Source organism: Nelumbo lutea, chromosome 4 (assembly GCF_056320005.1).
Source record: "Nelumbo lutea isolate HS-2025 chromosome 4, American lotus-T2T, whole genome shotgun sequence".
Taxonomy (NCBI): Eukaryota; Viridiplantae; Streptophyta; class Magnoliopsida; order Proteales; family Nelumbonaceae; genus Nelumbo; species Nelumbo lutea.
Genome location: NC_142687.1, coordinates 19,674,338 through 19,696,409, shown reverse-complemented (window position 1 = coordinate 19,696,409; position 22,072 = coordinate 19,674,338). Strand labels below are relative to the sequence as shown.

The following is a 22,072-nucleotide window of genomic DNA, read 5'->3' as shown; positions in this document are numbered from 1 at the left end:
CCAATCACACGCTGCCATTAATTTAATATATAAGTATGGAAAATGTTCTTGATGTGTGACTGTGTTTAGGGATGCAAATGGAATCGAATATGATACTAACAACATGTCTGATCTTATCCGAAAATCTGATTGGATCTTACAAAGGAGTTTGTATCTCCTTCCTACCCATGCCATAAATTTTGGGTACATGTCCACTAATATGTGCCTCTTCTTCACATGTGCAGAATTGCATGTGAATTCAAAGGGATGTAATGGGACTAACGTTAAGTCCATCTCATCAGAATTCACCCATTAACCCAATTAATTTTTTAACCTAAAAATAATTACTTTTCCCTTCCCAAAAACCCTAATAGTCTCGTTCTCTCCATTCCATTATCTACAACGTACTTTTCCAAAAAACTTCGCAGGCAACTGTCAACGTGCTCATCGACATCTTATTCTCTCCATAACCATTGGTTAACCTTCTTCTATTCTCCATAACATTTTGTTCCAAGAGATTCCACCGACATCTGGCAACCGACAATTGGCAACCAAGGATGTGCTCACCGACATCCTATTCTCTGTATACTCCTCCTCCATCGCTTAGCCTTGTTTTTCTTGTCTCCAACAGCAGTGTGTCATCTTTCCAAGTACAAGAAGAAAACTTTGATAGTTAAGAAGCAAGTCTTGGGAAAACGTAGTGACAACCCCTATAATAAAACTCTTTGCTCGAATTCCATAAAACTATAGGATCAGTTGTAGGATCTACACCATATCGTAAACAGAAAATAAGTGAATCAAATAAAATGGAACATAACCACCGGTGAGAAGAACTTGGTTGGAAGAACTATAAGGAAATAATGCTCAATTTTTTCTTGTATTGGTTGAGGTTACTTAACCACTGGTGCATCAGTAAGCACATCCTCTATTGTTGGATGTTAGTGAAATCTCTTCGAACATGACGTTATGGAGAATAGAAGAAGAAGGTTAACCAACTGAGCATGGAGAGAATAAGATGCCAGTGAACACATCGTCGGCTACCCGTGAAGTTTCTTGGAACAGTACAATGTAGAGAGTGGAATGGAGAAAAAGAGGCTATTAGGGTTCTTGGGAAGGGAAAGTAATTATTTTTAGGTCAAAAAATTAATTGGGTTAATGAGTGAATTATGATGGGATGGACTTAACATCTTTCTCATTACATCCCTTTGAATTCACATGCAATTCGACACATGTGAAGAAGATGTATATGTTAGTGGACATGTATCCAAAATTTATGGTGTGGGTAGGAGATTCAGACTCGAATTTGAATTTAATGAGGAAGTCGGATATTTGGATCTGATCCGATCTGATTTAATTATTTAAAATAATTAATAAATTATTAAAATAATAAAATATAACAATTTAAATAAATTGAAACAAAAAAAATACAAGTATCTTTTCATTATTTTTATCATATATATACAAGTTTTTATAAAAGAATTAAGTAATATAACAAATTGAAAAAAATGCAATATAAATAATATATTTATAAATAAATAGATAACATCTATATATATGTGTTATATATATCGATTCCTCTCGAATTGGATAAGGGGTAAGCAGAATTTGATCCGATTTATGATCAGATCCTATTACCCAATCTGATCCGAAGATTCAAAATGGGGATACTTGAATATGACAATATAGTATCGGACTTTGGATCGAATTATGATCCAATCCATTTTGCACCCCTAACTGTGTTAACGTTTACACTTTACATACTGCTTTGGACATACTAGACGAGTCTCAATATGCTAAAAGAACAAAGATGTGCAAGTAGCATTATACCTAGTCATACTAAGGTTTTAAAAACTGGACTGGACATGACATAGAACTGTTATGGGGATTAGTTCCTACGTTTTAAATACAGTAAAAAACTATTGTTCGGACCAATAAATTGACGGTTCAACCGGTCAATTTATTATTTAGCCAAATTAATATTATTTAGCCAAAAAAGCGATTTTAGAGTGAAACTGAACCGATTACCTGACCAATTCTCATGTCAACCGGTCAAACCGTTCAGTCAGTTCCAGTTTTCAAAACTATGAGCCATACGTTACGAATATCTACTCGCCATGGGCTCTCAATGTATTTGTGCACTTTTTACTCTTTGCTTCCATCAAATCCTCTATTAAATGTGCCTCACACCAACCTCACTAATTACTCATAAGTCATGGGGATATATTCGCAATGCATGGCTGCAACGTGTGAGGTGCCTTCGAAGCAAATCAGAATTCCTCTCTCTCTATACAATCAGAGGCTCAGAGCATGCAAAAATCAATAGATGCAAAAGATTGCAATCGTGTTGATTGCTCATTTCTGATTTTCGCTACTTTCGAGCTTTGTGCACACCTCACTACAGATGGGATGTTAGGACATCCCTATCATATCATCTCTTTGGCTGGACCGGCACCTTCTGCGATGCCGAATCTGCTGACCACATTATTTATACAAGGCATTGAAGACATCTATCCATCAAATGATGTTCCCGATGTACGGCTGTCTTGTATTGTGGATGTGTTGTTGGCAGTGTGGTATTGTAGATAGCAGAACCGAGCTCACCCCTGCTCGGCTTGGCCAACCTACCACAGACAAATGCGAGCGGACAGGACATGGTTTTCAAGGGCCCCACCATATTTTATTTAGGATATATATATTTTTTCTTTCTGTGGGACCCAACTAGATCCAGAACTTAACGGGATGGGTTATTGCCTTATTGGCGTTGCTTTGATTGGGCAACGCTCTACAGGTGCAGTGGGCCCAGAAAGATCTTATGTTTCAACATGTCTTCTTGCGAGTCTAGCTGCGTCTGTAGCACATTGCCTGTGCAGTCGAAGTATCTGCCAACATTTTCTCACAAAATTCCCACGCGGATGGCATATCTTTGCATCCAAATACTCCTCCCCCAGAAAAGCAGAATGGAAAACGAGTTGGAAAGAAAGATAAAGTGCGCGAAGATGCACAACAACCTAGCATCACGTTTTTTTAACGCCGCAGATTTTAGAAATGTCAAGGGCATCAAAGATCCGACGATGCAAGATTCTACTCTAGTATGCTCTCTCGTGCTTTTGACTCATTTTCCATTACTACCCCTCCTCTTCATAGTTCACCGCTCCCCTCTTCTCTTTTCTGTACTCCTTTTTCAGAGCTGTCCCCGCGTTAATTAAGGAAATGCTGGGAAAAGCTCTGGCGAGTCGTATAAAACCTCCTTAGTCACGCCCAAAATTCAAGAAAACCTTGAGAGCTCAATGGAGAATCCATGTCCATGGTGTTTTTCACCTTTGAGGTGGGTTTCATATCAGAGTCGTCGTTGTTTGTAGGTGAAGTTTGAACACGTTTCGGTATAATTCAGTGGCGTGGTGAACGAACAATCTAATGCTCTTCAATTTACACCAGGTTTGATTTTCTTCATCTCTTTAATCAATCGGAAAACATTAGCTGCTTTAGGCGGAATTCATTAATGGAACCATTTCGAATACTAACCTTCTCAAAATCGGGTTTATTGAAAATTAAAAGGTACTCTTCGTTTGTTTTCTTTTTCAGAGGAGTATTTGGTTTATGGTCGCTTTGTGATGGAGAACAATGGGGAAGCCGGAGACGATCAAGGCTCGGGATGGTTTCAAGTCAAAAAGGTTTCGTCTCTCTCTCTCTCTCTCTCTCTCTCTTTTCCCTCAATATTTTGCTATTTATGTTCTCCGTTGCATCGTTTTCCCCACTGCTGTTACAAGAAATTCTACCAATGTGTAGTTGTGTACTAAAATAATGTTAGGAGCTTGTTTGCTATTTCCTGCTAGAAAAGAAAAAGAAAAATAAAAAGAAAAGAAAGAACAGGAAATGAAACGAGGGTTGGTAGAAAGACTATAGAGGAACTAAAATCCGGAGTACAATAAAAGAAAGAAGAAAATGGAAATTGCACCCTGATTACCATGAGCCATGTAATGATGATTCATTGAAATCGAGACAAGTAAATGGGGTACATTTACTGGGTAGCTAAAGAAACTTTTAGCCATATGATTATTTTCAGGAATTCCTGTCAATTTACTTTAGCATTATAACTTGGTGAATGTGCGCGGAGTTTGTGGTGAAGTCCTGTTATACTGTTATAAACCTCATCTAGTTACCCTTATCTTGTCAACTTGCTTCAATTTAACAAAAATGAATTCTCTTCTCCGTTTATAGAGGACCAATGAGCATCTTGACCCAAAGAAACCAAATATGGTTTGGATGGTGTCTTGAACCAGATAATGTTAAGGAGTTCATCAATTCTTATTTGAGCCTATTGGCTATAGAATGAAACTAAATACCCTTATCTAAGATTTAGATTTATGATCCCTTTGAAATTCTTAGTTACAGACTTTGGAACACTTGGATATGAATCTAGTTTTTGCTATTTTATTATTATTTTTAAGAATAAAGTAAGGAAAGTGTGAAATGTGACTACTTTTGCATAAATGATCAGCTTTGAGGTGTAAAGTGTGAAAAGTGACTTCACATTTTGAGCCTAAGTTGCCAACTGTGAAAAGTAACCTCCTTTGAGTTTAGGCTTCTAAAATTATAAAGACAACTTTGGGTCTATGTTCTGGTTCTTCACTGTCATCTACCTTTTACAGTTTGGTTATCCCTTTTCAATTTAAACACAATCAATTTTTGTAATATTTTCTACCAATTATATTTTTCTTATTCTTATTCCTTTTATTTATTACGGTCTATTTATATTAAACAGTTTGAACATTTCTTATCTTTCTCAGGTGCTACTCTCAGAAATTGTATTTTGTTGGAGAAGATTTAGTTACGAATACGATTTTCATTGATGAATGAAATTGGTTTTGTTTTACTAGAGCTTGACATAGGGTCCTACTCATTGCCTTATAAGCTCTCTGGTGTAGAAGATAGTTTAAGAATGTCTGTATTTACTGCTGTCACCAAAACACTTTGTTGTAGTACCCTTAAGGCTATCCTCATTTAATTCCTTACTATCTCCTTTTTGAAGAGAGAAGGGTTCCCCCTTAGAGGAACCAAGAATTGCATAATTCAACCTTCAATTTTCATCATTCCCTTTATTTTTCCTTTTCTTACGTTATTATCCATGTACAAGTGGCTTGTTTTAATCATTATCCGTGTACAAGTGGCTTGTTTTAACACTTTATTTTTTCCTCTGTATTTGTTATCCAGAAGCACAAAACTAGCTCAAAGTTCTCTATACAAAATTTGGTAGGGGGGTTCTCTAGCAAAACCCCTTCGACTTCTCTGCACAGTCAGCCTTCATTGAATGATAGAACTGGAAATTCCCAAGCCAGGCAGAAATCTGAGTTTTCTAAAGGTGGGGGAGATGCTTCACTTCATGTCCAAGTGGGCGGTGAATGTTCTTTTTCTGCATCCAAAGAAGCAGAGAAGACTGCACATGACCTTGTTAAATGTACCGCAAATCAAGATTCTGAACTTCCCAAACCATCTTATTTTAGATCCATAAGCACTACAAATTCAAATAATCAAGAAGTTATCCAAAAGGAAAAGCTGGATATGATTCCCAAAATTAAGTGGGGTGATCTAGAGGATGATGCTCTGGTGCTGCATCATGATATTACAGATAGAACTGAAATCAAGTTTGGTGATATTGGGGTTGATAATTTGGCAGTGTGCAGAAAGTCAGTAAATGCTAATGATTCAATGTCATCTGTTCCTTCTTGTACTGCTGCTCCCCCAGCGGATGTAGAGGTGGTAACATCCATCAATGTGGAGCATGTTCCTTGTCAAACGAGTACAATGATTCAAAGGGATAAACCTTTGGAGCACTATAAAGAGCTGAATGAGACATCTTCAAAAAATGTGGGATCACCAAAAGCAGATGAGAAAATACTTGGTCCAAATGATGGTGTTGAAAATATAGAGGAAATCAATCACAAACATGTCATGCCCACTAGGGGTGCTGCTATAGATGGTTTGGATTCAAATGATCTGTATAGTCAAAACTCTCTTTCTTCAGCAAATCAAGAGGTTGGGATGGTGATGACACCCAAAGGAGCTGAAAGCAAATCTAATGATGATGCTTTAAATGTTTCTGCAGTGCCAGTGGCAAATGAGCTTCCATGCATTGTTGTGGGTACCCAAGATCCAGTCTTACTTCCAGAAGAAAAAAATGTTCCTGAAACTTCAAATGATGCTTTGGTCAGAGAAGCTGTTGAAGACTGCAGTTCCAAGCAGGATGGTGCAGTAGATGTTGATCTGTCACAGGCCCAGATAATGACTGCCCTTGGGGAAGGTGAATTGGGTGAAAGCAGAGAAAGGTTTAGGCAGCGGCTTTGGTGCTTTCTCTTTGAGAATCTTAATAGAGCTGTGGATGAACTTTATCTTCTCTGTGAATTGGAATGCGATTTGGAACAGATGAAAGAAGCTATTCTTGTTCTAGAAGAAGCTACATCAGATTTTAAAGAGCTGAAATCTAGAGTGGAAGGATTTGAGAAGGGGTCTTCCCCTCGGCTATCAATTGATGGGAGGCCAGTAAATGTTAAGTCTGAGCACCGCCGTCCACACGCTCTCTCTTGGGAGGTCTGCATGCTTACTTCTCCTTGTCCTTACTGGCATACAATCAAAAGCTTGCATTGTTCAGACTGTTATGGTGGTTTCATTTCATACCGATAGACTCGTGCATAAGCATGTGGGTATGCTGCAGTGAATTTTTAGTCAAAATTTCATTCTTGAAACTTGTCAGCAAGGAAAGTACTTTGAGGTTGAAATTCTTCCTGTCTTCATTAGATGCCATACACTGGGAAATCTTCTGTTAAAGAAAGAGGAATATAGAATATATATCAAGAATTAGAAAGAGAATTCAGCTTTCCCCCCTTTCCTATTAATTACATGCAAGTCTTTGATAGTCTCATACTAACATTAAAAAAAAGAAAAGAAAAAAATGAGCTTCTTGTTAAACAGGATCATTTTCCCCTAACTTGTTTTAGGAGTGATTAGTGTGAGACAATGAATTCAACTATTTAACAGTTGATTTTTGTGTTTCATATTTCAAAATTCATCTATTCATTGCAAGTTAAGAAAAATCTTCTGACTAGAGATGAAAATAAATACCATGGCGTACTTTGTGGTCAAAATACCATAGTGTACAGTGTAGCTATATGTAAGGGCCAAATTGTACAATATCATTCTAGTTCCCAAGAATGGCAGTCATAGCAGCCGCAAATTATAGGGCTAGATAGTTTGGACAAGGTAAAAGAAAAAATATATTTTCCTGGAAAAAGTGCTCTCTATAGATGGAATTATTTTATATTTGAGTGTTAGATTTTAAGATATTTTCTGAATCTATATTTGAGTGTTAGCTTTTTTAATTTGCATTTTGGAATCTCAAATCCCAAATTATTTTATAATTGTAATCTGATACATGTTTAGTGCTTTTCTGCTTTAGTGTACCCTGAGATATTATATATATTAAAGGTTCTTTGGTGCAAGCAGTCATGTAAGAAATGTTCAAGGCTTTTTAGTCTTTTAGGGTGATTTATGTTTTCTCTGTTGGAGGGATAGTGGTTGAGGAAGAGTTTTCTTTATCTTTTTTATTTTTATGGCTATTTATGTCTTGATGTGTATTGATGGGAAATTGGTTTTAGATTTCTCTATTTTTTTCTGTCTTGGTGACACCTTATCACCTCAGATTGTATCTTTATCTTATTTTTTCCTTTATAATGAATTTTTATTTTCTATCAAAAGCCAAACAAGGTTCACTCTGAGATTTTAAGCTAACTCTGATTAAAATAATTGACATACTAAATTTTATTGCAATATTTTAAACAAGCTTCAACTGTTTATCTTTCTTGCTTGAAGGACCAATAATTATTGTAAAATGTTTGTTAATGCATCCTGAGTGCAGGTTCGGAGAATGACTACTTCGCCTCACAGAGCAGAAATACTATCTTCATCTCTTGAGGCATTCAAGAAAATTCAACAAGAAAGAGCAAGAATGGCTTCTGTACATGATACAAAAACACCAGGTCCTGGATGTCTAAATGCCTGCCATGTTTCTAGTGATCATCCAAATAAGACATCTGGGAGAAATGATGTCATACCAAGTTCTAAAGAATCAGTAATGAAATCAAGGAAGCAAATTGGCGTTCCAGATTTCAGCCACGGAAACTTGAGTGGAGAGAAGCAGAATATAGAAACAGGCAGGTTGAACAAAGAGTATTTAGAACAAAATAGCCATACCCTTCTGCAGAATTTATCTGTCTCTGATCCTAATTCATCTCAAGTGACTTTGAAGGAGACCCCTGTTTCTTCTGTTGCTGGAAAGAGCAGGAAAGAACACACTGCACCAGTTTCTGAAATGGAGAAGTTGGTGCCTAAGAAGGATAAATTGTGGACTGAAAGTAAGGTTGAGAAGAATCCCAAGTCCATGGACTCCCTGAAAAAGCAAGCTCTGCTCTCTGAGAAAGAAAAGGATAAAAGAAATGTAGCATCATGGAAATGCATGGATGCTTGGAAGGAGAAGAGAAATTGGGAGGACATACTTGCAACTCCATTGCGCAGCTCTTCTCGTGTTTCACATTCACCAGGCCTGAGCAGGAAAAGTATGGACCGTGCCCGCATTTTACATGACAAACTAATGTCTCCAGAAAAGAAAAAGAAGACTGCTTTGGATCTAAAAAAGGAAGCAGAAGAAAAGCATGCACGAGCAATGAAGATTAGAAGTGAGTTGGAGAATGAGAGGGTGCAAAGGCTACAGCGTACATCAGAGAAGTTGAACCGTGTTAATGAATGGCAGGCTGTTCGAAACATGAAATTGAGAGAGGGAATGTATGCTCGACAGCAACGTAGTGAATCCCGACATGAAGCTTATCTGGCTCAAGTTGTGCGAAGAGCTGGTGATGAAAGCAGCAAGGTTAATGAGGTGCGATTCATTACTTCCTTGAATGAAGAGAATAAAAAGCTTATGCTTCGCCAGAAACTTCATGATTCAGAACTGAGGAGAGCAGAAAAGCTACAAGTGATGAAGATTAAGCAGAAAGAGGATATGGCAAGAGAAGAAGCTGTGTTAGAACGTCGGAAACTCCTTGAAGCTGAAAAACTGCAGCGTCTTGCTGAGACACAGAGAAAGAAGGAAGAAGCTCAAGTTAGAAGAGAAGAAGAACGCAAAGCTTCAAGTGCAGCACGTGAGGCAAAGGCTGTAGAACAACTACGTAGAAAGGAAGTTAGAGCCAAAGCTCAACAAGAGGAAGCTGAACTATTAGCCCAAAAGTTAGCTGAGAGACTTAGTGAAAGTGAACAACGTCGAAAATTCTACCTAGAGCAAATACGGGAAAGAGCTTCAATGGATTTCAGAGACCAATCTTCTCCTTTACTGCGCCGTTCTTCAAACAAAGAGGGCCAGGGTAGGTCTATGTCAAACAGCAACAGTGAAGATCATCAAGCAAACAACACTTCTAGTTTAGGAGTTTCTGCTCTGCAGAGTGACAATGCTGCACTACAGCATCCATTGAAGCGAAGAATTAAAAAGATTCGGCAAAGACTTATGGCTCTGAAATATGAATTTATAGAACCTCCAGCTGGTTCTGAGTGCACAGGTATTGGAAATAGAGCCCTTGTGGGAACTGCAAGGGTAAAGCTTGGAAGATGGCTTCAGGAACTTCAAAGACTTAGACAAGCCAGAAAAGGAGCTGCAAGCATAGGATTAATAGTTGGAGATATGATCAAGGTACTTTTCTTTTCTTTTCTTTGTTTTTTTTTTTTTTCCTAATGCGCTTTCCTGTAGCCTGTCATGTTATGCAGAACTGCTTTGTGCGTGCAGTAGCTGTTTTGTTGTTATGTTAATCAAGATTAAGCATGCTTAGTGTAGGTGTTCAAGACTGCTATCAGTCTTGATCACTAAGAAACTTTAGGTTCGATGAGAAGAGAAAGTGAAGAAGAAGTAGAAGAAAGAGTGGTGAGAGAGCAGTAGAACACTGGTTTTGAGGAGAAGAACAGAATCTCAATATTCTGCCGCCGTCACTTTAATTTAACATTTATATGTTATGCTAGTTACATGAAAGGACATATCTGCCCTTGGTGTTTATATCATAACTGCTAACACATAACAACATAAAACTGAAAATTAAATAACAACTAGGAATAACAGAATAACAAATTGACCACAGCTGTGACTAGATACATTCTACCCTACGGACAGAGTGGGACCACAGCGTTCTCTACACTCCCCCTCAAGTTGGGAGTATATGTTCATCATTCCCAACTTGGATAGATCTGCTTCTAGCTTCTTTCTTGATACAACTTTAGTGAGGATGTCTACTAGTTGCATATTGGATGTGATGTAAGGGAGGCATACTTCTTGAGATGAGACCCTCTCTCGTGCAAAGTGGCGGTCAACTTCAATGTGTTTGGTTCTGACATGCTGTACTGGATTATGTGCTATATTAATGGTGGTTTGATTATCACAATACAACATTAGGGGCTTCTCATACTCAATACCCAACTCCTCAAGTAGAGATCTTAGCCATAGGATTTCAGCCACTCCATTGGCCATGGACCTGTATTCTGCTTCAACATTTGACCGGGAGACAACACTTTGTTTCTTACTTCTCCAGGAGACAAGGTTTCCTCCCACAATGGCACAATATCTTGAGGTAGACCTTCTGTCATCAACACTCCCAGCCCAATCAACATCCGTATAGACCTTCACCTTCATGTGATTGTTGTTCTTAAATAATATACCCCTATCTGGGCATCTCTTCAAGTAGGCTAAGATTCTTTCTGCCGCAAGAAGATGTGTGGTTCTAGGGGAATGCATGTACTGGCTGACAACACTAACAGCATAAGTAATATCCGGCCGAGTGAGGCAGAGATATAGGAGCTTTCCTACCAATTGCTGGAACATAACTTTGTCTTCAAGAAGCTCTCCACTCTCGGCACTAATCCTGTGGTTCTGTTCAATTGGTGTATCCGCAGGCTTGACACCAAGCTTCCCAGTTTCTGCCAATAGGTCTAGGACATTTCTTCTAAGAGATAAAGATCCCCTGTTTGGATCTAGCAACCTCAATACCCAAAAAATACCGAAGTACACCAAGGTCTTTCACCTCAAATTCTTGATGAAGCTGTTTAAGGGACTCAATCTAATGGCTATCATTCCTTGTGACCACAATGTCATCAACATATACTGATAGTAGTGTCAAGGAGGACTCCACCCTCTTGATGAATAGGGTATGATCTGGTTGGGCCTGTACATAACCAAACTTCACAAGGGCTAGTCTGAATCTATCGAACCAAGCCCTAGGTGACTGTTTCAAACCATACAAAGCCTTGTTGAGCCGACAGACCTTCTTACCTATTTCTGCATCATAGAATCCAGGAGGCAAACACATGTAAACTTCTTCCTGCAAATCTCCATTCAGAAAGGCATTTTTCACGTCCATTTGGTATAAAGGATAAGTGTGACTCGCTGCAAGGGACAATAGGACTCGAATAGTGGTCATCTTGGCTACCGGTGCAAAGGTCTCCAAGTAATCTATGCCATAAGTTTGTGTAAACCCTCTTGCAACTAACCGAGCTTTATACCTGTCAATAGATCCATCTGCATTATGTTTCACCGTAAATACCCATCTACATCCAACTGGTTTCTTTCCTTTGGGCAGATCAACTACCTCCCAGGTGTTGTTTTTCAACAGGGCATCCATCTCAACTTGTATGGTATCTTTCCATTCCAGGACGGATAGGGCTTCTTGCACTGTTCTTGGAATAGGGACATTGGAAATGGAACTAACGTAGGACCTGTAGGTAGGATATAGGCGATCATAGGATGAAAAATGGGAAATACAGTGGGCTGTAGATGTGGTACAATGTCGTTTCCCTTTACGGATTGCAATCGGAAGGTCAAGATCATCTGTAGGAAGTGAAATGGCAATGATAGGAGAAGTCTCTGTGGGCCCTGGGACTGTAGTACCTGGACCTGAAGCTGCAGATGAGATTGAAGCTGGCCTGGACTGTTGATGATCAGGATCAACCTGCCTGCACCGCCTGTGATAGACCCTCAACTCTTGATCCCTCTGACCACCCTCACTATTGCAACTCTCCCTCAACTCCTGATTGCAGCTCTCATCACCCAATGGAATAGGTAAAGGAACTGCCCCACTTTCATTGCTCTCCCCCTGAAGACAAGGACTCAAACCCCCACTCTCACTGCTCTCCCCCTGAGGGGAAACCCGAGGATAATAGGGTGCCCCCTCAAAGAAAGTGACATCCACGGAGACAAACTTCCTCCCTGAGACAGGATCATAGCAGCAATAACCTTTTTGAGTGTGTGCATAGCCATTGAAGATGCATTTGGAGGCTTTGGGTTCGAACTTGGAGTGATGGGGACCAAGAAGTTGAACAAAGCAAGTACAACTGAATGTCTTAAGGGGAATAGAAAACAAGTCCTCACGTGGGTGTAGAAGGGAAAAAGGAAATCGCATATCAAGGACCCTGGAAGGAACCTGATTAATAAGGTATATAGCCGTGAGGATAGCATCACCCCAGAAGTGAATAGGAACATTGGAAGTAAACATGAGACTTCTAGCCACTTCCAAAATGTGCCTATTCTTCCTTTCGGCAACTCCATTCTGCTGAGGTGTATGAGGGCAAGAGCTCTGGTGGATAACCCCATGATGAAGAAGATAAGATGTCAATGATTTTGCAAAGTATTCCTTTGCGTTATCAGATCTGAGAACTTTGATCTTGGCATCAAATTGGGTTAGGATCATTTGGTGAAAATTTTGGGTCAAGGAAGGTAACTCATCTCGCGAACGCATGAGATAAATCCAAGAGAAACGGGTATGGTCATCAACCAATAACAAGAAATATCTGTACCCACCCATGGAAGGGATATGATAAGGCCCCCAAACGTCAGTATGCACAATATCAAAAGAATTATCACTCATTTTATTACTCAATAAATAAGGCTTTCTACAATGCTTAGCAAACTCACAATTTTCACATTGTAACTGAGACAACTCAACAGACTCAAATAAGGCAGGAAGCAGACTTTGTAACGACTGAAAAGACAAATGACCTAATCGGTTATGCCAAAGCATAACTGGACTCACTCTGAGAAACAAAAGACATCTTCTCAATTGACTCTCCCTGACGGAACCGCTCCCCGAGCAGATAGATTCCATTCGTCTCACGACTAGTCCCAATCACCTTCTTTGTCTCCAAGTCCTGAAAAACACATCGGTCAGGGAAGAAGGTTACTGAGCAGTTTATATGCTTGGTAATACTACTGACTGAAAGAAAGTTAGTATAAAACTTAGGAACATGCAAGACAGATGACAGGGAGATAGTATCTGCTAACTTGATGTCACCCTTCCCAGAAATAGGAACCAGGGAGCCATCAGCAATAGATACCTTATTCCTACCAGAAGACAAATGGTAAGTAGTAAACAGTGAAGACAAGCTAGTCATGTGGTCAGATGCACCTGAGTCGATTACCCAACAAGGTTCAGTAGTACCTGGAGCTGAGGCATGATAGGCTAAAGCTCGAGTACCTGAATGTGCGAAGGCAGATGTAGCAGGGGCTGATGAAGACTGCGGTGGCTGAGCTGAATTTCCAACTTCCTTTTCTAGCTGTATTAGGGCAGCCCGAACTGCAGCTAAGGTCTCTAAAGATGTTCCTTTTGTGCCAGATGAGGATGCTGAATCAGTGTTCACGGCTACATGAGCAGTGCCCTTTTTGTTTCTCAACTTCGCAGGAACCAAGTGAGGGTGCAATTTCCAACATGTTTCTTTTGTATGTTTGGGCTTCTTACAATGTTCACATACCACATCCTTCTTGTCTTCCTTCCTCCTGTCCTTCTCTGAACCACCCCCTGATTTGGGTGTGACCGCTATAAAGGCTGGTGTGGGGGGCTGAGGTTGCATCATAACCTTCTTTCTGGTCTCTTCACCGTGTACAAATGAGTATGCCTGAGAGAGAGTCACACTGTCTCTAGTCAAAATTTGTTGCCGGACAATATCATACTTTGAATTTAGGCCTGCCAGAAACTCAAATACCCGATTTGTCTCAACCTGCTTTCTATATATCTGTGCATCTCTGGGACTCTCCCACTCAAGAGTCTCTAAGTGATTAATCTCACGCCACAGGGACTGCAAGGTAGAGAAATATACTAAAACCGGTCTCTCTCATTGTTTAAAATTTTTCACTTTACATTTCAATTCATATGCTCTGGCAACATTAAGGGGTTGGGAATAAGTTTCTTTTATAACATCCCATATCTCCTTAGCTGTCTTTGCCCACAAATAATTCCGGCTAATATGAGGCTGCATAGAATTACACAACCATGTTATAACCAAGTAGTTTTCTTGAATCCACTTGGTATATGTCGGGTCTCCCTTGGGAGGTTCTTTCATATCTCCCAAGAGGTACCCTAATTTACCTCTTCCACCAATAGCCATCATGGCTGATTGGGCCCATTCCAAATAGTTTGATCCATCAAACTTTACGGTCGTAATTTGACCACCCATCTCAGAAACACTACCATAACTGATGTTCCCAAGGCTGCCTTCTGCTTGATTTTTAAACTCCATTTCTGTCAAGTCTCAAAACAGCACATGAACTACCAATCACAATAAAAAACAGTATGGGCCTGATCTGTATTCACAGTGTATGTGCACAAAACCGGGATAATTCTGATCCGAAACCAACTAGCCAACACAACAGTAGCTGTCCGTAGAGCTCTAACCCCTTAGGACTCTGAAAACAGCTTAAAAAAATTTGATATGCTTGGGAAAGTTAGGGTTTTAATCAGTCCTTAAAGTGAACAATTCAGTTGCACAATCCAAAACTATATAGTAGGGTTAATAAGAAACCCTAGAATCTGATCAAACCTACCAGTAAACTTAAGGGCAGCTCTAGGTAGATCACAAGATTCAGTCAAACCCTAGGGCTTGCCGCAAGATCACTTTCAAACCAGAGTAGAGAGAAACACAGTTGAGACAGTTCGACCTAGGGTTTGCTGTAAAACCCTAGTGAATCAAAGAGAGAAAACCCTAGAATGGTTCGGCCTTCCCCTCCAGATAGGTCCAACCTATCTTCTCTGATAGAACTTCTCTTAGAAAGTAAACAGCTTAGAAGGAAAAATGGTTCGCTGCCTTTTAGGGTTACCCGAACCCTAGTCTTCTCTGATCCTTCCTGACCACCAATACTCTGCAACCCTAGTAAGTCTCCAATAGCTGGTAGTACTTCTGGCGATCTCCAAGAATCAGTCTGCGAACTCCTTTTCAGCTTCCAGTCCTAGGAGATTCTCATGTGGTCGGCTGGTATTAGGCTCACATGAGAAACCCTAACTTGGCTCTGATACCATGTAGGTGTTCAAGACTGCTATCAGTCTTGATCACTAAGAAACTTTAGGTTCGATGAGAAGAGAAAGTGAAGAAGAAGTAGAAGAAAGAGTGGTGAGAGCAGTAGAACACAGGTTTTGAGGAGAAGAACAGAATCTCAATATTCTGCCGCCGCCACTTTAATTTAATATTTATATGTTATGCTAGTTACATGAAAGGAGATATCTGCCCTTGGTGTTTACATCATAACTGCTAACACATAACAACATAAAACTGAAAATTAAATAACAACTAGGAATAACAGAATAACAAATTGACCACAGCTGCGACTAGATACATTCTACCCTACGGACAGAGTGGGACCACAGCTGTGGGGCCCACATCAATGTTCTCTACACTTAGGACGCTGATTGTTTTTTCCTCTCTGGGAGACCTGCAAAGGGAATTTTATTTCATGAAGCATGGCGTAGTGACCCCAAATAGTTGGAAGAGGGCTTCATTTAGTGTGACAGAATATAATGCAGTAATTTTGCTCTATCTTTTGAGATTACTATGTGCTTATCTCAATTATTCTAAAATAGGAGATATCACACACATTCTTGTCTTTATCAATTCCTTGTTTATGCTTCATTCGTTACACTTATATCTGTGTAGCATTCCATATGTCCGAATTTGCCTTTGTCCAATTTATTTTAAACCTTTGGACTCTGAGGCACCCATATAGAATTTTAGCATTTACAGTTTTTCTAGTCTTAAACGACATGTGCCTGTTATTCGCAGATAAACACTGATATGTTAGGAACCTCTCCGCTTTTGATATATTCAATCATCCATGCTTTTGGTATTTTTTTTTTATTTACAGCATAAGGTTTATGAATTTAATGTTATGAAGAAAATCACATGGAAAATTAAGACTTAAAATAGAAAATTATTGAAGGTCAATCAAATATGAATGCCAAATTTAAGAAATAGAGTATGCACCTTTATTAACCATTTAACCAAGATATCAAAATTTTGTTTTAAACTGCAAGTGAAATAGACAAATTTATCAATGTAAACATTAGATACATGCTTATTGATAGCATTGGCAACTCTCTGGTGTTTGGTAACTCCCACTATTGACTTCCCCCTGTTGGGTCAACTAAAAAGCAAAATTGCTTGGTTTATTGATTTTTTTTGGGTGAATTTGGTTGACTTTTGTATAGGCAAAAGAAATCATATTAACAAGTAATGACTGGCCTTTTGTTCCTTGTTTCCAGCCTCCAGGCATGTAATTGACAAGGTTTCTTCCCAGGTGGCCTTTGTAAATAGGTGGTCAAACTGGCCTAAGAACTCCCAGTCTCTTTTTAACTCATGACATCCAAAAACTAGTGAGTACTTAGCCACCAGCTTATGCATCCATTATAGTCTTTGGACTTGTAAAAAAAAAGGAAACATTATAGGCTTTGGATGTTTCAAAATAAAGGCAGTGATGAAGAACTTACAGAAAATTGATAAAAAAATACCTATTATAAATATAATATAAGGACATCTTGACTTTAAAAGGGGGATGATGTCATATTCTTTTTCCTTGATGAAATCACAGATCATTTTCAGATGGATCAACATCTTCCAGATTTATGGTTCGGAATGGAGATATTCTAGAGCAGCTTCTTTTGGCTATTGCTTGTTACACCTTTAGCACTCAGTTTTGATGGTTGCTCACTAGGCAACCCTGGTCTTTAGGATAGGAGAGATCTTAATAGATACCAGAGGGTGAATTCTTTCAACTCAGATCATGTGGAAGATGGTGATTTGGTAAGGGTGAGGCTCTCCTTCAGCCTTATGCTGTCATTCTCTATAAGCTTTGGAATATTTATTGGATGGAGAGATGCATGCAGACAAAACCACTTTATCAATGAGGGTCAATAACATTCAGGTTGGACCCTATTTCTTGACTCTTTCTTCTTGTAGTTGTAAGGTCAGCCAGCTGTGAGACTGCTTCAAATTTGCTAAAATCCTGCATCCATCAATACAGTAGTTGGCATCTTGCCTAGGGAGTATGAGGTTAACTCTTTGTATTGGAGTTTCTTCACCATCCTAGGGGCTGAATGTTGTAGCTGTTATCTGGAGCTTCTTTCTTTGGGTTCTTTTCTGAAATCTAGGACTTGTTTCTGAGTTCCTTCATTTTTTACTATCTTCTCCCTTGCCCTCTCTCATGATTTTATAATACAATGAAGAAGACAAAACAAGATGCCAGGTGTAATGGACTGGAGTAATGCCTTAATCTTCACTGTTATTGTTATTTCTTATTTCTTATTATTTATCATCATCATCATCAAAATAACTGGTATGTAGGGATTAGATAGACAATTCTCATCAAGAACAGGTAAATACTGTTAATGAATCATATCTCAGCCTCATGTTATGATGGAACCACCAAAGAGTTTAAGTGTTGCTCTTCAATGAGGTGGACCTTCTTTCTCATTGCTAATTCAAACCTCTCATATCCTTTTTATGATATTCTCTTAAGATCTACTAGTCTAGAAAATAAGATGATTATGTGATGTTACATTCTTTCTGTCATTTTTTTTTTGCTGTAATAGCTTTCATGGATCCCATCCAGAAAAAAATGCTCTATACATTTTAAGGCCTATTCTACTTTTTATAACTTTGATTTGTTGATGTCTTTTGGGCAATTCATACATCTGTATAGTTGTATTTTGGATTCTCCACTAGCAGTTCATCAGATGTGTTGTGTAATTCAAGTGATAGTTTTGTTGGTAAAAATAACCTCTTTGGAGCATGATTATATTATGCAGCAGATTCTAGGTCTGCTTTACTGTTCTGGTACTTTGTTTTCGATATCTTTATGGGGTTATAACTTCCTGTATCTTGCCCTTTTCTTTGTAAAACAGTTTTTGGACGGAAAGGACTCTGAGCTTCATGTATCACGCCAAGCTGGTTTGCTTGATTTCATTGCTTCTGCACTGCCTGCTTCTCACATATCAAGGCCTGAAGCTTGCCAGGTGACAACATATCTCTTAAGACTCCTGCGGGTGGTTCTGGTTCTGCCTGCCAACAGGAGTTATTTTCTTGCACAGAATCTATTGCCTCCGATTATCCCCATGCTGTCTGCAGCTCTTGAGAAATATATCAAGATTGCAGCAGCTTTAAATGTTACTGGAAGTGCTAATTCATTGTCCAATAAAATGTCAACGGATAATTTTGAATCAATTTCTGAAGTACTGGAGGGCTTCTTGTGGACTGCCACAACAATTATTGGATATATTGCCTCTGATGAACGGCAACTCCAAATGCAAGATGGTCTTGTGGAGCTTGTGGTTGCTTATCAAATTATTCACCGGCTTCGTGATCTTTTTGCTCTCTATGATAGGCCCCAGGTGGAAGGATCTCCATTTCCTTCATCTATTCTCTTAAGTTTAAATCTTTTGGCTGTTTTAACATCCAGAACAAGAACATTTTCTTCTATCAATTGGGATTCTTTTCCATCCAAAATGACACCAGTGGATGAATCTTTAGAAGCTAAACCTGCACCATCTGCAGATCCTATGGGGTCCACTGAAAGCACAGCCAATGGAGATTCTGGTTTGATTCCATCTCTTGTAAACACACATGCAGAGACACATCTTTTGGAAGTACACGAGGACAGACCATTGGATGAATCATGCAGCACAAGCAGACAGGATGAGTCATCATCTGGTGTAAGGGATCTTTCTACAGAGAAGACTGATATTCCAGTTGAGATGAATAATGTTCACTTTGCTTCCAAAGTCCATGTGACAAATATTCCAGCTGTATCCCGCAAAGGTTTGATTGAAGGACAAGCAAATTCACCTCCTAAGGATGAGAAGAGTTTGCTGGATAATGGTACAGAACACAAGAATGAAGACATTCAGGGCTCAAAGCAGCTTGTAGCACTTCTTCTCTCTGTTATATCTGAGACTGGCCTAGTCAGTCTTCCTTCACTCTTGACAGCAGTTCTGTTACAGGCAAACAGCAGATTGTCCTCCGAGCAGGTAAGATTGTTTTCTGCTGCAACCATGTCCTGATATGTTACTATTTTTCAATACTTCATTTATTGCATCACAGGGAACTTTGGAAGTTTACTGTTATACCTTCTATTATTTGTTCTGCAGTACCATCTCTCTCTCTTTCTCAATACTCAATATTTGAGACTGAGGAGTTTTATGTCCCTATACTCAGTGATATCATAATTATCATTATTCTGCTGTTATACATGGCCTCTGTAAATTCTATCTTCTAACACTGTAATGAAGTACTAATGCTAATTGTGGGTGTTGAATGATATTCCTGATTTTAACAATTATCACCGTCTTGATGGTCCTATCTATGTTTTTATTTTGGAAAATAAGAATGTCTGTCATTTTGGAAAAGTAATTCAGTTTTCAATGACTTGAGTTGGATTTCAGGCATCTTATGTTCTTCCATCAAATTTCGAAGAAGTGGCTACTGGAGTATTAAAAGTGTTGAACAATCTAGCTCTGTTGGATATTACTTTTATGCAGCGAATGCTAGTAAGTTCTGTGTCTGTCATCAACTATCGTGTTAGGTTATTGTAGGGGTCTGGTTCATTGAATTTGCTTCATTTTGATTTTTTTTGTAACTTTTTTGTCATGTATAGATTACTTCCATGTAATGTTTCTAAATAAATAATGCATTTTCCTTTGAATCGTGGACAGGCCAGACCAGACCTAAAAATGGAATTCTTCCACTTAATGAGTTTCCTCCTTTCTCATTGTACAAGCAAGTGGAAAACAGCAACTGATCAGGTGACTTTTTGTATTCTATTGTTTCAAAATGTTCTGCTGGATATGCTATAGTATACTAGTCATCTTTGTCATCATCATCATCATCTAAGCCTTGTCCCAACCATATGGAGGTGGCTATATGAATCCTGTTCCACCATTCTGTCCTGTTCAGCACCAATCATGATCCATGTTCATAGGAGTTTTGGAAATTTTTTTAATGCTGTCTGCCAACCTGACACAATCCTCCTATTTTATCCGGGCTTGGAACCAGCAGTATGAGACAAGTTCACACTGATGGAATTGCTATATTATAAGTAGTTCTAAATAAATACCTGTACACATGGTAATTGTACTATGTAACCCGTCACTGTTTGCATTACCTAACTATTTATCTTCTGTGCTTGGTGGTTACATGGGACTGCATTTTTATTTCTCTCTTTGTGCTTCATGGCTGTTACATTTGGGTACATGTGCTAACATTTATATGAAATTTTTACACATGTCATGCAACGTTTCTCAGATGGGTCTGCTTCTGCTTGAATCTCTACTACTCCTTGGCTACTTTGCTTTGTTCCACCCTGAAAATCAAGCTGTCCTTCGATGGGGCAAAAGTCCAACCATCCTTCACAAGGTGAGTTCATCTTTTCAGGGATTTTTCCCTCTCTGATATCTTCAAGACTTCATAGAGCAAGAACCTAACCTGTTCAGCTAAAGCAGGTCTGTGATCTGCCATTTGTGTTCTTTAGTGATCCTGAGTTGATGCCCATCTTGGCCAGCACTTTAGTAGCTGCCTGCTATGGATGTGAGCAGAACAAAGGTGTAGTTCAGCAAGAACTCAGTACAGAAATGTTGCTGTCCTTAATTAGATCATGCAGAACTGGGTCTGCCAATCAGTCTGATCCATCACCAACAGACTGTCCCACCACAGAAGATCCATGTGAAACTAACCATTTGGGTTTTGATTCTAAAAAGCTTCAAGGTGAATTCTCTCTCAGATCTAGCCGTTACAATCCAAGAAGCACTAGGGTTCCTTTGGGAAGGAATGGCTCCTTGGGTAGCACTAGAATCAGCAAGGTGAGAAACCAAAGGGATGGAAAAGCAACAATAAAAACTTGTGAAGAATGGGCCCTCAAGCACAACATGCCAGCTTCAGAGGCGGCTTCTACTTTCATGTTGCACAGTAGGTTGCCTAGCAGCTTTATTGACAAGGCAGAGGCATTCTTTTCAGTAGATTTGCCAAAGTGTGTGTGGTGAAGAATTAATTGGCTAATTCAAAGCTCTTTGATCTAACATCATTTCAAGTTACAAAGTTGTGCTTTGGAGTGTACTTGGGGATGTTGGCATCATCATGACGGATGGTCATTCAGATGCTAAGTTTGCATTCTTCTTATAGAAACTACTCCAGATTGGCCTTATTGCTTTCTATCTATCGAGTAGCAGAAGCTTTAGTTGGCACAACTGAGAATATTTTCTTGACAGTGGTGGATGAAGTGATTTTTGCGATCTGTGCCAGCCAGTTTTTGTTGAAGCAATTGTACAGCTACCACACTTAAAAATTGACAGGGAGCCATACTTAGAATAAAATGCTGGCAATGAACTCTTTGAAGTTGTCAGTATTGGAGATTTGAAACCCTAAAGAAATGGGGTTCTGTATATTACAGGGTAAATTTGACCAACCACAGGCTAAAGTCCATGGGAGTTACTTTAATCCACTTTTCCCTCTATCTTTTGTTTTGGTGATGGTATTCCCAGATGATTAAAATACACAATACTGGGCGTGTTTTTATGCCTTGTACTTGTTTTTCACCAAAACAGGCTCAAATCTTGTATTCTTACTCATTATTGATAATCTAACGCAAGTGCATTATTTTATGCTAGGATTAGAGATTTCCTTTCTTGCTTTCTTTAGGATGAATCAAGAAGTAAAAGCATCTATTATGATTAACGAGTGCATTGAATGGTGTGTAGTACTAGCATTC

At 39.0% G+C, this 22,072-nt stretch overlaps 1 protein-coding gene across 1 annotated transcript; it reads left to right on the top strand.

The window, feature by feature from the left end:
• Positions 1-2,938: 2,938 nt before the first annotated feature.
• Positions 2,939-21,970, top strand: LOC148854412 (uncharacterized). The gene is made up of 9 exons (XM_088941684.1): positions 2,939-3,414; positions 3,562-3,650; positions 5,191-6,564; positions 7,889-9,709; positions 18,219-19,340; positions 19,755-19,859; positions 20,025-20,114; positions 20,614-20,724; positions 20,811-21,970. Exons 2-9 carry the CDS (start codon positions 3,591-3,593, stop codon positions 21,345-21,347), a joined length of 5,220 nt encoding a protein of 1,739 aa, XP_088797810.1. The 5' UTR covers positions 2,939-3,414; positions 3,562-3,590; the 3' UTR covers positions 21,348-21,970.
• The last annotated feature ends 102 nt before the right edge of the window (positions 21,971-22,072 follow it).